Source organism: Brassica napus, chromosome C8, assembly GCF_020379485.1.
Source record: "Brassica napus cultivar Da-Ae chromosome C8, Da-Ae, whole genome shotgun sequence".
In the NCBI taxonomy this organism is placed as follows: domain Eukaryota; kingdom Viridiplantae; phylum Streptophyta; class Magnoliopsida; order Brassicales; family Brassicaceae; genus Brassica; species Brassica napus.
Window position 1 is genome coordinate 25,956,308 of NC_063451.1, and position 17,502 is coordinate 25,973,809.

The following is a 17,502-nucleotide window of genomic DNA, read 5'->3' on the forward strand; positions in this document are numbered from 1 at the left end:
CTCTTGAAGAGGTACCATCAGGAGGTATGCATGTTTGTTACATTTACTTATTGAGACTCTCTTATAAGGCTCTTGGCTTAATATAGCAACAGTCAACGTCGTAAGCAATGAAAAATATGATGATCTGCATCGTTCTTCATTGTATCTATTGTTCTCTTTTGCTTGCCTTGGCAGTACCAACAATAATCATAGCTCATGAGTTCTATGATGCTTTTCCAGTTCATCAGTTTCAAGCAATATAGTCTTCTCCTTTTAGTTTAGTATGTGTATCTTAAATGGACTTACTCTGCAAAAATCTCCACAAGGCTGGTGTGAGAAAATGGTTGATGTGGGAGAAGATTCACAGTAAGTATTTGTATATATATAATATGCAAAGAAAATTTCAGAGCTGATCTATGCGTTATTGGTTTTAGGTTCCGCTTTGTTCTCTCCCCACAGCCTACACCTGCAGCCTTATATCTGGTGAAACGTTGCACATGGGCTACACCTGAGGAAAAGGAGAAGCTGGATCATGTCGAGATCAGCCCGAAGTTAATGGATTTGACTAAAGAAATAGCCAAGAGAATAGGCTCTGATGGAGGTGGAGCACTTATAATCGATTATGGGAAGGATGGAATCATTTCAGACAGTCTACAGGTTTGTGTCCTAAAAAAATGCTCTAACCAATGCTTATAAAGTCTTTTGTGTTTGAATCTATGGATATGATGTAAGGCTATTAGAGAACACAAGTTTGTCAACATACTGGATAATCCAGGCTTTGCGGATCTAAGTACTTATGTTGATTTTCCTTCGATAAAACACTCCGCTGAGGAAGCTTCAGGTTGGTTCATATACTCACTACTCATCATTGTAATATTAGAGAGTATAAACTTACTTAAACCAAATGAAAACGTGTGTGTGTTGTTCAGAAAATGTGACAGTCCATGGACCTATGACTCAGTCTCAGTTCTTGGGTTCACTTGGAATAAACTTCAGAGTTGATGCGTTGCTGCAGAACTGCGACGATGAGCAAGCAGAGTCATTGAGGTCTGAATACTGGAGGCTTGTTGGAGATGGTGAAGCACCTTTCTGGGAAGGACCTGATGAACAGACACCAATTGGAATGGGGGAGAGGTATCTTACAATGGCTATTATCAACAGAAACCAAGGCACTCCGGCTCCGTTCCAGTAACAGGCTGAAGCTTTCAAACAAGGACACTACACTCCTCTGTTTTTTTTCTTTGAACTTGGCTTATCTTATGAATTTGATTGGTTGACTTTGGGTTTAAAGCTTACGAAATGATTTCAATCCCCATTTTATTTTCAGTGTCATTCATCTTCATGTATGGATCTCAGTTGCTTGATTTCTTCTGCTATTTTTTTTGAAATCTGCATGATTGTTGATTCTAATAGCATCTTAATCTCTGTGATCAATACCTTTGGCTGCAGAACCGTCACCTCTGCATACCACCACAATCGTGGAGAAGTGTACGCTAAAGCTTGTGGATGATTACAAGCATATGCTTTGCCAAGCTACTGAGCCTATGTCCACCTTCTTAGAATACATCAGGTGAGAGTCATTCTTGATCAACAGATTATGGTGCTTCAGTGTTGTTATTGCCCTTTTCAGTTTCCAGTAGTAAGCGTAGTAGTTTCGTTCATATTGAGCTTTGCTTAAAATTCTCTCGATGTGCATCATAGTGTGTAATGTTTGGTACTTTCGTGAAGCTCCTTTTTTTATAGAGATTGCAGTAAAATGGTTTCGTTACAGAATGTTGAGAGCAAATATTTTTATTATTTTGTTGTAACTTAAATGATAGCTTTATTGATTTGTTACCTTGCATTTAGTTTTTTTTTGTCTGAATTTTTTTTTCACCCGAAATTGTAACAAGAAAAACAAGAACTTCAAAATCATTTGGTACAACAAATTTAACAAAACAAACTTACTTTCCAATACATTTAACATATTATACAATATATGAAAACAAAGTATTAAAATTATTTATACGTCTATAATTAATATGATTCTATATGGATTAAAACTATTATATATACATTTTTTACGTTTAGTGGTTGAAGAAGTGTTTATAATGCTTATGTTTTAGATATATAATCTAATTTTCAAACATAGAGAACATAGCCAATTTTATGTTTTTGAAAAACATCGTCAATCTCATGTTCATGAATAAAGAATTCAATCAAAGAGAACATAGCCAATCTTCACCTACTTCTTCAATTATGTGAAAGTCTTAGGTCAGTAACCAAACTTAATTGTTCGAACCTGTCACTTCGGTAAAACAAAATATATTATTTTTCAAACAGAAACAGTTTATTTTTTGTTCTATAACCTTTGATAGCTTCCATCAAGATTATTTGAGTATTTCAAATAGGAGCTGGTTTATATATCAATTGTAATGATATTTAATTAGCGACAAGTAACTGAAAATAAGAAAAAATATATTTTTTACATTTATACATTATAAAAAAATTATATGATCATTTAAGTTTAGTTAAAATATATGAAAAAACCCGGGCGTAGGAAAAATCTTTAGTATATATTAAATTTTTATTTTATACAACGATTTAGTTAGTATAATCGCTTTATTTATATTTTGTACATGCATTTTTGTTTGTAATTTTTTTTGTATAATGATGTTTTAGTGTGACTATTATTTTCTTTAACAAAAGAAATTTTTAGTGTGAAAATTAAGTCTAACTTTTTCAAGGGAAAATTTTCATTTCTACCACAAGTTTGATACTAGTTTTCAAACTAGATGCTTTGTTCGCATGTGCGGACGTATCTTTTTATGAATATTTATTAGTTTATGTTTAATAATTCAAAAACCAATTTGAAAAAGTTTTTATTTTTGTTTTCAAAAAATTTAAATCAAACATCAAATTATTTATATACAACAAAGTTTTTCATTAAAATATATTTGCTTATCACTGTGTTCAAATTTTAAAAACCCTCACATATTGAAAATATTTTAGAAAACATCTTTATACAATTTTTTTTGTTAATATTTAATTATAAATTATATTATATCCGCTTATCATTGTGTTGAAATTTTAAAACACTCACATAATGAGAATATTAAAAAAACATCTTTATATAAATGTTTTTTAATTAATATTTAATTATACATATATATATATATATTCATTAGGGATATAAACAATATTAGTGAGTCTAACTTTTAACGTGAGAGCTCCGTTGTGAAAAATCACTTCGCAAATAATAGTATAGATTTACCATTAATTAATAACTATTTTCATAAATACTATAAATTTATGATAAAATAACATTAAGCTAATTTTTTAAAATATTTATAAAACATTTATAAACTCAATCAGAACTTTTAATACTAAACCTTAAACAATAATCAATAAAGTTTAAATCCAAATATTAGTATATTTTTTTACCGGTGATACTTTTAAAAATGGTATTTGACTTGTGGTATTTCTAACAATTTTTTCCTTTTTCAGCTACATGCAATATACCAATTTGAATTCAAGTATACTCCTAAAAACATTTAAAGGTTACTAAAAATATTTATAAGTTCTTAATCAACATTAAAAAATGACTTAAAACATATAAAAGCTAATCTATTAAAACGGGAGTACATTTTGTATTTAGCCCTAAAATTTTCACAAAAATTACCTTCTCATGCCACTGATATTAAACACAGTAGTTTTATAACTTAACAGATCCTGCATAAAATTAATTGTGTGTGTAACGTAAAGACCATTTATTTGTAAAGATCATTTATTTATAAAAAAAACTCTCTCAAACAAAAACCTAGCCGTCAGAGGCTTCCCTTGCTCTCCTCCTTTCTCACCATGGATTCCGGTCAGCTGCCGGAGCCTGATCCTCCAGAATCTCCCGACCGATCCTCATCTCCCGTTAGACCTTCCTCTTCCGACAAATCTTCTACCCCTTCAAACTTTTCACCTTCTCCAAATCTTATTTCACCAAAAGAGCTTCAATCTCGGACATTACCATTGTTTTTTTTCGATTTTACATCTTCTCTCATCTCCTCTTAGTGTCCTCTTCACCAGAATCATTCATGAGGGTAGATCTAAACCTGAGATTTTTTCAAACTTCACTGTATTTTGTCCCAGAGGTTCTTGGCCTTCTATTCTCTCTCCTTTTCAAGCAAAAGGAGCTCTTCCCGTGGATTTGTTGGTGCTTGGTTTTGGGTCTTCCAGTGACCTTATTTCTACAGTATGCAGTCTCTTCTCCTGTGTTTTATCACTTTTAGTTCATACATGTTGGATCTATGCATTTTTGTCCCACAGCCTGTCACTACATCTACGGGTTGCTCAACCTCATCACCACCTCATACCGTCCAATTTCATACGAAACATTAAAAAGGCCTAATATAAATATATTATGATGGACTTGGCTGCATTCTTCGTATGATCAACAACTACATAAATCAGAATTTACATAGTTAAACGATGTACACATCCATCTAATGAGTTTTTTTTTAAATGGGGACTAGCTACAGATTGATACCTACAACAAAGATTGGGTATTTTTTCTTTTTCAAATCCAGTTATAAATCTCATAGATCAATAAGTGTTCAGGCCAGTGACATGTTCAGAATATAACAGAGAGACTTTCAAATTCAATAGATATAATATAGGATTAAAGATTCCATTTGAGCATTTACCTTGAGCATTCCAGTACCATTGATGCACACAAGGGGTTGAATGTCCTCACTGTCAGCCATTTTCTACTTTCTGCAAACAAACAATAAACATACACACCGATTTGACATATAAAAAAATTAAAAGCAATCAAATGATCTTTTTATCATATTATATGCTAACAAATCAATGAGAATATATATATCTCCATGTCAACAAGTAAATCAAATTTGTAAATAATAATAAATATGTTTTATATAATTTTCACGTTTTGATTGATTTTCTTGTATAAAACGTAATTAGAAAATAGACATTTGCAAATTAACATTTTCAAACAATAATACATTTGCTTAAAGAAATTTTTTTTGTGATTATTTATACAAAAACACTAATATAGAAGATTTATAAATAAATATAATACATGAATGACCTAAATACAATAACAATGTTATGTAACCACATGTTATATAAAACAAATATGTAACATGGAAAATGTATTTTATATCTATATTATTAAATATTTATAAATTCTATGAAAAAATAAAGCTAGTTGTACTTAAAACATGTGACATTTTACTTTTTCAACTACATGGAATAATTTTACAGACTCAAACAACTTCATAATGTTTTCAGGTTGTTTCAGGAGCTCCTAGCTATAAACTTTGAAGTTTGAATGGAAAGATTTGAAATAGGATTGACAACTTCATAAATTATGGTCATGTTCCACTTATTCATGATTCAGACAATGGTTCCATTCTATTATAAAAATTTAGTTAAAAAATCTCTTATAATATGGAGTTGACAACTTCATGAATCATGTTCCCATATTGTTACAAAACTCATTGATTAGGTTTTTCAAATTCTTCCAAGAAGAGCCAACACCTTCCTCCAAAGCCTTCTTCGCCTTCTTGCCATATACTTCAACATTCCTCCTCAGCTCTTTCCCTTTCTCTCCCTCCATCAACTCCTTCACTTTCTCTGCAACCTCTCCTCTTCTCACAGCTCCATCACTCGCCGCCACCACTCTCTCCGCCACTCTCAGCTCTTCCACCACCAACATCGCATTCAAAGGTAGCTCGGCTGCTACAGGAAACGCCAAGATTGGAACCTCAGCGCAAATGCTCTCCATCAGAGAGTTCCACCCACAGTGGCTCAAGAACCCTCTTACACTCTCGTGCTCTAGTATCTTCCTTTGATCAACCCATTCATCTTTCACCACCATTCCTCTCTCTCCCACTCTCTCTTCAAACCCTTTTCCTATTTCGTTTCCTTTCACCACCCACAGAAAGTTCACCTTTGATTCTTCCAACCCTGACGCAATTTCCTCTACTTGTTCTCTCGAAATCTCGGCTTGTGACCCAAAAGCCACGTAGAGAACGTAGCATCCCTTGTCTCGCTTTTCATCAAGCCATTTCATCCAAACAGATTTCACCTTCTCTTCTCCCTCATCCTCCAAGCTGAAAGAAACAACAAGGTACGCATTGATAATCATATTTTCTGCATTTTTCTTATTGATTAGTACTAGACTTATGAGCAAATCTCATCAATAACATTTTTTAGTTTTGTCACAAAAATAGCATTTAAAACAAAATCAAAATAACATTTTTCTTTACATCATAAACCATATTTATATCCTCTAAATTGTACTAAACTTTTAAGTTTGAACTCTACTCACTAAACCTTAAACTCAAGTATATAAATATATATTAATTTTTACCCTTTTTGATAAATGGTAATTTTTTTTTTTTGTTAAATACTATTTTTGAACAAAAAAATGATTTAGTGAGATTGAAGAATATTACTGTGGACTTATTTACACAAAATCATAATTAATTAGCTTACGAGTTTTTTCCAAGACAAAGCGGTCCAAGTGCCCATGGCTTGAGCTCGCGTGTACGTTTATAGAAATCTATAAACACCGGTTCAAGATCATCGAACGTGTTGAATATGATACCTTGACTCTGACTCATAGACGCGCATTGATCAAGGATAAGCTCGAATCCAGGATCCGTGGTGGGTTTTGTATCAAACATATCTTCAACAAAATCACATTTTCTAACCTTAATCCACGGAAACTCCGGTACAGCAACAGCCTCCGTCTCGGACTTAACCTCAGATAAAAGCTTGTTTTTAAAAACACTGTCCAATATAGAGGGGGACATGCAGTTCATACCCAAGAAAACAAGCCGAGGAAACCCTAGCTTCCGAGCCGACTCTAGCGTCTGTTGGAAGTAAGCTTGAAGTAACTTGAAGAGCAAGCAATCCTAATCTCATCTTGTTTTGATTATTTATAAAGATTAGGAAATATCTTAATAATGTTAAGTCTATTAGGAAAAGGAAATTATAACCCTATATAAAAAGTTGCAGACTTGTTGCAAACTTTAGAGTATTGGTGGTGATTGTATTGGGTTCTTGAGTTTTGAGTGATTTTCTCAAGAGATTAATAAGAGAGCAAGTTCTTATTAAACCTATTCTACAATCAGTTTGTGAAACTATATTTGGTACCAGAGCTTCTAGGGACGAACTAACGATACAACAAACATGGGAGACATTGTTGTGTCAAAGACAAAGGAAGGAGGAGGATCTTCTACGATAAGTTGTCCGGTCCTTACCGAAACAAACTATGCGGTGTGGACGATAAGGATCAGATTAGTGTTGAAGATAAACAAAGTTTGGGATCTAGTGGAGAATGAATCAGATGATAGTGAAAAGAATGACCTAGCCACAGCCCTAATATTTCAGGCACTACCCGAGACGCTCATATTACAATTGGGAAACTTGGAGACGGCAAAGGGGGTTTGGGACGCGATCAAAGAACGATACTTAGGAGCTGATCTAGTTCGAGAAGCAAGATTGCAAACACTAGCATCTGATCTTGAAAGATTGAAGATGAAAGACAAAGACACCATTGATGATATTGCTGGGAAATTGACCGAATTGTCATCAAAAGCAACCGCTTTAGGAGAACCTATTGAGGAACATAAGCTTATAAAGAAATTTATGTCTTGCCTCCCACGCAAGAAGTACATTCAACTCGTTGCAACAGTTGAGCAGTTTGTCGATCTCAAGACCGCAAAGTTTGAGAATATCGTTGGAAGATTTAAAGCCTATGAGGAGAGAGTTAAAGACGAAGATGAAGAAGAAACTCAGAGCAAGCTCATGTATGCAAGCAACGAAACTCAACCTCAATCTCAACACACACACTCTACCTCAAACACCAACAACCGTGATCATAATAGTAACTTCAGAGGTCGTGGTCGAGGAAACCGGTCTTACAATAGAGGAAGAGGCAGAGGAAGATATAATGACAGATACCAAGATCGTTACCAAGATAACTTTGACATGTCCAAGATTATGTGTTTCCGTTGTGATAAGATGGGGCACTTTGCTTCAGTGTGTCCTGATCGTCTCTTAAAGCTACAAGAGGCGACTGAAACAAAAGACAATGATACTACGGAAGCAGAGGAACTGATGGTTCATGAGGTAGTATACTTTAATGAAAAGAACGTTAATCCACTGATATTTGAGACAAGTAAAGACAATGATAAGGTATGGTATCTAGACAATGGGGCGAGCAATCACATGACCGGTGATAGGAGGTATTTTAAGAGCTTAGACGAGACCATCACTGGCAAGGTCAGATTCGGAGACGATTCTCGTATTGACATCAAGGGTAAAGGACCAATATTGTTCTACACAAGAGATGGGAGCAAGAATATATTAGCTGATGTCTACTATATACCAGACTTAAAGAGTAATATAATAAGTCTTGGGCAGGCTACGGAGTGTGGATGTGATATACGGATGAAGGATGACTATCTCACTTTGAGAGATCGCGACGGGAAACTCTTCGCTGAAGCCAAACGGTCGAGAAACCGTCTCTACAAAGTCAATATCGAGAGAGATGATCGATGTTTAGTGGCATCGGCTAGTAATGAATCAACAACATGGCATGCACGGTTGGGTCATTTAGGAAGAGAAGCAATCAGGTCAATGGCAAGCAAGGAACTCGTATACGGCTTACCAAAAACAGTAAGTGATAAAGAAACATGTTCTTCTTGCATACTTGGAAAGCAAGCAAGGCACGCATTCCCAAAATCAACTTCATTCAGAGCTGATACAGTACTTAAACTCATACATGGTGATCTTTGCGGACCCATTACGCCATCAACGTCATCGCAAAAGAGATACATCTTTGTTCTGATCGATGATCACAGTAGATATATGTGGACGGTGCTCTTAAGAGATAAAGGGGAAGCATTCGACAAGTTTAAAAAATTCAAAGCCATTGTTGAGAAAGAGAGCGAAGCTACAATAAAGACACTTAGGACAGACCGAGGTGGTGAATTCACGTCCAATGAGTTTAACTCATATTGTGAAGAACACGGAATACTGAGGCATCTAACGGCGCCGTACACTCCTCAACATAACGGGGTGGTAGAAAGGAGAAATCGAACGCTTCTCAACATGACAAGAAGTATCTTGAGGCATATGGAACTGCCAAACTATCTTTGGGGTGAAGCGGTTCGACATGCTACATACATTATAAACAGAGCAGCAAGCCGTGTCATCAACGCCAAGACACCATACGAACTGTTCAAAGGCAAGAAGCCATACATTGGTCATCTACGTATATTCGGCTGCATTGGATTCACAAAAGTGGAATCACAACATCTAAAGAAGCTTGATAACAGGTCGAAAATGCTTGTACATCTCGGGATTGAACCAGGATCCAAAGCTTATAGACTCTTTGATCCAACAAGTAAAAGAGTAATGGTCAGTAGGGATGTAATATTTGATGAAAGCAAACGCTGGGATTGGACGACAAGCAACAAAGAAGACACAAGCGGATCTTTTCAAGTTAATATCAGTCAATACGGCAATCATGGCATTGATGATAGCATCACAACGCCTAGTCAAGAAGAAACCGCAGCTACACATGAACCAAACACGATAATGGAGGATGAAGAAGACGAAGAGGATAATGGTGATGACGAGGATGATGCTGAGCCCGTGTTGAGACGTTCTCAGAGAGAAAGAAAACAACCTAGTTACTTGGATGAACATCTTGTTGGCTGAGCTTGAAGGAGAAAGACTGTTATTAAGTGTAAACGATGAACCATGGAGCTACCAAGAAGCAATAGAGAAGGAAGAGTGGAGAGATGCTTGCCAAGACGAGATTAAATCAATAGAAAAAAACAGAACATGGGACTTGGTAGAACTTCCGGCTGGAGCAAAAGCAATAGGACTCAAATGGATCTTTAAGATTAAGCGCAACTCTGATGGAAGTATAAATAAGTTCAAAGCAAGATTGGTAGCAAAGGGTTACATACAACGACACGGTATTGATTTTGATGAAGTGTTTGCACCGGTGGCTCGCATAGAAACTGTCCGTTTTCTTCTAGCTTTGGCGGCAGCAAAGGGGTGGCAAGTGCACCATTTAGACGTCAAAACCGCATTCTTACATGGAGACCTTAAAGAAGAAGTATATGTCTCTCAGCCAGAAGGATTCGAAGTCGCTGGTCAAAAGAATAAAGTTTATAAACTACGAAAGGCTCTCTATGGTCTACGCCAAGCTCCGAGAGCGTGGAATGAAAAGTTAAACAAGGTACTAAGTGAACTAAGGTTCGAAAGATGCTCCAAGGAACCAGCATTGTATCGACGAGTTGATAAAGAACATCTGCTACTTGTGGCTGTTTACGTTGACGATCTTTTGGTAACCGGTTCAAGTCTAGAGATAATCAATGAGTTCAAGAAAGGAATGGCCACAAAATTCCAAATGAGCGATTTAGGCAAGTTGACATACTATTTAGGAATTGAGGTTGATCAACACAGCGAAGGGATTACATTGAGACAGGAGAGATATGCAAAGAAAATCTTAGAGGAAGCCGGAATGCAAGCTTGCAATGCAGTTCATGTTCCGTTCGATCCAAGTTTAAAACTGTCTAAGGCTCACGAGGAAACCAGTGTCGATGAGAAGGACTATAGACGAACCATCGGCTGTCTTAGATACCTTCTCCACACGCGGCCTGATCTCTCCTTTGCAGTTGGTGTCATGAGTAGATTTATGCAGGCTCCAAAGACTTCACATGCTGCGGCTATAAAACAGATTCTACGGTACTTGAAAGGATCACTTAGCTACGGCTTAACATTTAAACGTGCAGCAGAAGTAAGGCTAATTGGCTATAGCGATGCAAGCCATAACGTGGATGAGGATGATGGACGCAGCACAACGGGACATGTGTTCTATCTCTTAAACTCGCCCATAACATGGAGTTCGCAGAAACAAGAAACAGTTGCTCTCTCGTCTTGTGAAGCAGAGTTTATGGCGGCAACTGAAGCAGCAAAGTAAGCTATTTGGCTCCAGTACTTGCTTGGTGAAGTCGTAGGGAAGAAGAGTGAGAAAGTAGTACTACTTATTGACAGTAAATCTGCGATCGCATTGACAAAAAATCCAGTTTTCCATGGACGAAGCAAGCATATACATCGACGATACCACTTCATTCGTGAATGTGTTGACAACAATCAGATTGAGGTGCAACACGTACCAGGGAATGAACAAAGAGCAGACATCTTGACTAAAGGACTTGGAAGAATTCGGTACAAAGAAATGAGGAGCATGATTGGAGTTGAAAACTTGGAGACTTCAAGCTTAATAGGGAGAATGTTGGAAGTAAGCTTGAAGTAACTTGAAGAGCAAGCAATCTTAATCTCATCTTGTTTTGATTATTTATAAAGATTAGGAAATATCTTAATAATGTTAAGTCTATTAGGAAAAAGAAATTATAACCCTATATAAAAAGTTGCAGACTTGTTGCAACCTTTAGAGTATCGGTCGTGATTGTATTGGGTTCTTGAGTTTTGAGTGATTTTCTCAAGAGATTAATAAGAGAGCAATTTCTTATTAAACCTATTCTACAATCAGTTTGTGAAACTATAGCGTCCACCACAAGAAACCGTCAGAGACCATGAAACTGACGCGTGGAAGTGACGTGAGCTCTCGCTCGAAGTCGGGCTGCATTGACTTGGTGGCTCTCGTGAAAGGGACGTAGAGGGAGGAGATGGCCGGAAGTTTGTCGGTGCACTCCACGCCGGGTGGGATCTCCGGGACGTTCTTGGGGAAAGGGAGGGTGATGATGATGGCTTTGGTGTCGGAGAGTGAGTCGGCGACGAAAGGACGGTTTAAGGGAGTGGTGAAGACGGTGACGGAGATGTCTTTGGTGAATGAGTGGGAGAGGAGGAGACGGGCTAGTTGGAGCATAGGTATCATGTGCCCTTTGGACATGTATGGGAACAAAACGACGTGAACTTTTTTTTCTAACTCCATTGAGAAATGAGATCTATGCAAAGATCTCTATGTTTCTTATATTGTATATCAATGTACTAACAAAGACTTCAAGTCCATTGAGATCTCAGATCTGTGCATAGGCTTCCCACCTGTTTCTCGTATCTGTCTCTATGTATAATTAATAAAGACTTAAATGTCTTTTGAGACGTGTGCCTCGTGGCTAGTGGGCTAGTGGGAAGGATTCTCTCTCCGTGACCAAAAATTGAAGAAACATTTCATTTAGCAAGCTGCGAATAACTAATTACTGATATTAACAAAGTAGCAGTTTGACAAAACGTTTGTTTGTTGTCTTTGACACCTTACTTGCTACACACGATTCGCTGAGCTTTCTGAATCAGACTGTTTCATCAACTCTTTGCACTTGTCCAGCAAAAGCCTCATCACTATATAGTCTATACTCAGTTGTGGTTAAATTTTTTGAATTAATTTGTCGCTGAGAATATGAATAAGCTATGATTTTTTTTTGAATGAATGTAAACTTTTATTCAATCAAAACATATTTACATCAAGTGCTTCTATTGCTTCTATTGTTCATTTGAAATCATAAACAAATTTGAAAACAGAGCTTCAGTTCCCTTTAACCAATTATGGCTGAGTTGAGTCTTGTAATCTTGTGCCAAACCAAACGCACAGATTTTCTTCAAGATATTTTTCCCCTTCCCCTTAAGTAATAGTAGTTTCAGTCGGATTGTTCTATCAACACATTTGATCATAACCTTTTCATCTTTTGGCTGCTCACCATGTCTACGCCCATTGCGCTCTCGCCATGCTATGGACTAGAGCTTGGAAAGTATACCGGATAAGAAATGTCTCTGTAGTTGTGTAACCGGAATTAGTTATCGTCTCTAGGATCTCATTCCAGTCCAGAGTGAAAGCTTCTTTCATGATACCTCCAACTAGAACTTTCTATCTACAACTAAAGAACATATGCTGGCAAGTCTCCTGACTTTCTTGACACAGCACACACAATGTGTTTATTGTAGGATTCCATAATTGCATCCTATCACAGGTTTGCAGTATGTTTCGTATGGCCACCCATACAAGAAACGAGAAAACTTAGGAGTAGATTGAGCAAACCACACCCCTTTGCTCCATATGCATTCTGGTCGCGACTAACGCAAATGCAACCATGTCTTCTTAGTAGAAAATTGAGTAGTAAATCTTTCTGATGTTTGCCTCCGAAGCGGTATATCATCCTCTTGACTACTTATAGCTCTTAGCTTATCGATTTCATCTTCAATCTCATTGAAAATTCTCAATCTATGCCTTCTTCTGCGATGACTAGCCAATACATCCACTACTAATGCATTATCCATGATCCCTAGATCAATTGTACCTCTATCTCCAAACAGACCCTTAAGACATCCCAAATGGGACCAAGAATCATACCAAAAGGACGTGTGTTTACCATTATTTACTTCCATCTTTATGTAAGTCTTGGCAAGGTCTCTAAGCTTCAGGATTTTTCTCCACATCCAGGAGCAATTATGATGATATTATGCTGATATTATGATGATATTCATCAGAACATGAGTGCTACTTCAAAGATCTAAAGATTGATTGAGGAAAATGCATAGTAAACCTAGCTGATGACTCTTATTGTGAGGAAGTTGATTCTATAGAATGGCATAGAACCTGGTGATAATACTATTACTTTGGCGTTCACTTCTATCAGTGATTGTAAGCAAGAAACAAAGAGAAAAGCAGCTTTACTTGTCTTTGTATCAAAGTGGTTGTTGTTATTAGCACTCTGCTAATGACCAACGACAGTGTTATGCTGCAGATACTTTACTGTGGAGACGCTGATGAAAAAAAGTTTACTGGAAGAGGAAGTAACTAGAAATCTGGTTAGTGCAAAGTTGTAGTTTTTTTTTTTTTTGGTATAATACAAAGTTCTAGTGATTAAATTAATTTTCTTTACCTATGCAGCAGGTCAGGTAGATAACGTTCTCTCAGCACTCTATTACAAGAAAGTTATTGTTTCAAAATTATTTATATAGACATCCCAAGTAAAACCACAAAGAGCAAAGATTCACTATATCATGTCATGTTCATTAAGACTTAAGAGAACTGTCGATGCAAACTATCTGCCCTTGGAACAGCACGGAAAAAAAATGCTAGTGATTTTAAAATGTTCGTTTCTTTTTTTTTTTTTTTGATCAAAAAATGTTCGTTTCTTTATCTGCACCTTGTTCTGTATTGATGTGAACACCCTTCAGTTCTGTCTTATAATACTAAATCTTTGACCTTCGAAGTCTTCTGAAAGTAAGGCTGGTCAAGTAAACAAAAACATAACAAGTATTGGAAGAGGAAAGATCTTGCCCTAGTTCCTTTGCAATAAAATTGCAAACCAATTATGGATATCTCTTCGACTTGAAATTGATATTCATTTTTAATCGTTGCTGCTTCCAGCTGAGTAGAAAGCTCTGACATTCTATCCTTTGCTCTGTTATACTGTTTCCTGATATTCTATTTTCTCTTCTAAAGTGCTGATTTTCTCTGCATAAGTACGAAAAGTTATAAATCACTGTCTTCATAAGGTGAAGTATACAAAATTTCAGTCACTCGCCAAGTAAATTAAGATGGCATGTATCAAATGCAAAGCGTCTTTATGAAGAAAAGAAAGCCGGAGAAGGTAACATGCATAATTCACACTTCTACATGAACCATACACACTTCTATTGAGACGGCAATTGGAAGCTACATACAGTTAAATAAAAAAAGGGGCATTCCGACAATTGAACTCAGGACCTCTCGCACCCTAAACGAGAATCATACCACTAGACCAAATGCCCACTGATGTTCATATTAACGCTACATCTGTAAAGATCATAAAAATTAAATAAACACTTAAGTCAAGTTTGACCAAGATAGCTCTTTCATTCGGTCTTTATTAGAGCATCATTAACAGGGGTGCTTATCCCGGGTGGTTAACAACTTTTAAATATATATATATATATATATATGAAAAAGGGGAAGCATCGGTGCTTAAACAAGCACAATAAGCGCCGTATCTTAGAGGTACGTAGCGCGCTGCCATTGAACAGTTTTTTTTTCTTTTCTCAAACACTTTTTTTTTCTGAAACGCTGTTTTTATGACCAAAATAACACCCAAATCCCTTATATACTAAATCACAAGTCACACGACCAATCTTTTTATGACACATGGCACATCTTTTAATAAATCCAAAAATCAAAATGATAAAACGTTCTTTGATCGTAAATATTTCTGTAACTGCCAAGAAATTCAAATTCCTATTTTTTTCTCAAAACTATCACACGATAGCACGTTCAACAATGAATTATATAACTTCCCATCATTTTGACTGTCTCATCTTATATATTCATATCAACGGTTTGTTATAATTTCGGGGTCTTTTTCTTTATCGTTTTTATTTTGTCTCAGTGCTGCAAAGCACAGTGACAAAAGTTTATGATTATTTACTTCAAATTCATCTTCTCTATTCTAAAAGCTATTTACTTGAAATTCATCTTCTCCATCCCTAATAATCACGCCTATGTTAATCTCTTGGAGACATAGATTTCGTCTCTTTCTCATTCAAATTTATAAGGAAGGACTGATGCGTTAAAGCAACGAATTCAACAAAGAGAATCTGTTCTTTCTTTTTTAGCATTGGTTTTGTTTGACACTAAATTGTTTTGTTTTAACTATTTGATTTCTAATTTCAGGAAGTGTTTGTCTTTGGGAGAGAAGCTTTCAAGAGAGTTCATGGACTCTGAACTTTTAACGTGCAATTGATATGTAACCCACAATTTTTGTGGAAATTTACATGATCTTCTTTTGAGTAAACTTTGTAAATATTATATTCACTATAAAACAAAAAATGAAGTAAACTAGAAAAACTTCAAACTAATATTTGAATCCACTAAACTAAATCAAATCAAAGAAAATTTTAAAACTAATATAATTTAATTTTATGTGTCATGGTTAATCAGTAATAAGTGTCAATGGTTTTTTAATATATACACATTACTCATGATAAAACAGGGTTATTTTATACCTGCAATTTTAGTTATATATAACTGAAACATGGTATTGCAAGCGAAAATATATTCGTACGAAGTACGGGATCAATACTAGTATGACCTAACTAGCACCAATTTTTTTTTTTTTTGAAAATGACCAAAATGACACTCAAATACTGTTTTTATGACCAAAATGACACTCAAATATGAAAATGACCTAACTAGCACCATTTTTTAAAACAAATGACCAAAATGACACCCAAAGATGAAAAAGAAAAAATCTATGTTTTATTTTAGAATTTATGTTTAAATGTTTCTTTTTATGTTTTATTTAATATATAAAATGCATCTTTCAAAAAATAATATTTTAAATTTATTTTTTAAGAATTCCAAAATAAAAATCTCTCATTGGAGCACGAAAATGTTCGGGGTGCTTAGCGTTGCATCTTAAATCACTTTTACAACTTAAAATTATTAAAAAAAAGAATAAGCATCCCTATTTGGGGTTTTGGGTTAATGGTGCTCTTAAGTGCCTATTCATCGGTTCTGGTCGTGATTTTTGGATCTATAAAACAATCCTCATTAGTTGGGTTATGACAAGAATTTCGAGAATATGTAACAACTTTGGAAGAGACGCAAACATAAATCGATGAACATGGTAAACTAGTGACCTTTAACAGTTGTAAACAGTATCAATTTTCTATAGTTATAGATATGATTATATAGTTAACTACACGTAGTTTTAGTATTTAGTTTTACACTTAGAGTTGCTTTTCCTAGCAAAACAATATAATATATATACCAATAATATACACAGCCATCGGACAAAAGTAATATACCAAGGTGTTTTGAAATCTTACTATTAAACAAAAGGAAGGTGCGTTTTGTCTTTAACAATAGTATTATTTGTGATGGTCTTACATGAATAACTAGGGTAATGGTTGGTCACCCAAATAATGAAAATATTCAAGATCACGAGTTTGAATAATCTCCTCTGAATATTTTTGTATTAAGGTACAATTTTGTTTATAAAATTAAATATGTATACAATATTTTAAACAGCAAACTAGCTTAGCCATCGGACAAAGGTAAAATTATCTGCCAAGAGTAAAGCGTAGAAACGTGGAAAGACACATCACACATGGAGCAGCGATCGGGACGCTACAGTAGCCGAAGATGACAAAAAGAAAAGAGTCTCATTTCCCACATGAAGGGCCAAAACGCAACCGGCAACCCAATGAATATTTTGTTAATTTAATTTTATTGCAATTTTTAAAAGTTCGCCAAACGTGAGGAGTATCACTTGGGGGTTGATTTTGCTGTCGACAACAATTAATGGTTTTGTTAGTATATATACATTGCATCTTACAATGTGGTTGGCTGTGTCATTAACAGTAGTACATGAGGTTATGCTACTATGATTCTATATTGTAAATTTTTTTTGAGTGAATCCTATATTGTAAAGCTGAAAATAACTTTTCTAACAAATTAACTTTTGTATAACATATTCATGTGAAGATCATACTCGGATCCGA

The 17,502-nt window shown here is 35.4% G+C and overlaps 2 protein-coding genes across 2 annotated transcripts; one reads left to right on the forward strand and one right to left on the reverse strand.

Annotated features, from left to right (window-relative positions):
* The first annotated feature begins 319 nt into the window (after positions 1 to 319).
* On the forward strand, positions 320 to 1,698 carry LOC125591943 (protein arginine methyltransferase NDUFAF7 homolog, mitochondrial-like). Its single transcript, XM_048766872.1, has 4 exons — positions 320 to 345; positions 414 to 636; positions 712 to 820; positions 909 to 1,698. The coding sequence occupies exons 1-4, from the start codon at positions 320 to 322 to the stop codon at positions 1,169 to 1,171; spliced, it is 621 nt and encodes a 206-aa protein (XP_048622829.1). The 3' UTR covers positions 1,172 to 1,698.
* A 3,748-nt stretch (positions 1,699 to 5,446) lies between these two features.
* LOC106345658 (UDP-glycosyltransferase 90A2-like) lies at positions 5,447 to 6,794 on the reverse strand. The gene is made up of 2 exons (XM_048766873.1): positions 6,475 to 6,794; positions 5,447 to 6,089 (listed from the first exon to the last, which is right to left on the reverse strand). The coding sequence occupies exons 1-2, from the start codon at positions 6,792 to 6,794 to the stop codon at positions 5,447 to 5,449; spliced, it is 963 nt and encodes a 320-aa protein (XP_048622830.1).
* Between the last annotated feature and the right edge of the window lie 10,708 nt (positions 6,795 to 17,502).

What these genes read in the sequence shown, in the direction of transcription:
- LOC125591943 (XM_048766872.1), top strand. Translation starts at nt 320, where the DNA reads ATGGTTGATGTGGGAGAAGATTCACA. An exon ending in GATGTGGGAGAAGATTCACA is followed by an intron (nt 346 to 413) that starts GTAAGTATTTGT and finishes TATTGGTTTTAG; the next exon opens with GTTCCGCTTTGTTCTCTCCC. An exon ending in CTCCGCTGAGGAAGCTTCAG is followed by an intron (nt 821 to 908) that starts GTTGGTTCATAT and finishes TGTGTTGTTCAG; the next exon opens with AAAATGTGACAGTCCATGGA.
- LOC106345658 (XM_048766873.1), bottom strand. Translation starts at nt 6,794, where the DNA reads ATGTCCCCCTCTATATTGGACAGTGTTTTTAAAAACAAGCTTTTATCT. An exon ending in CTTTGTCTTGGAAAAAACTC is followed by an intron (nt 6,090 to 6,474) that starts GTAAGCTAATTA and finishes TGTTTCTTTCAG; the next exon opens with CTTGGAGGATGAGGGAGAAG.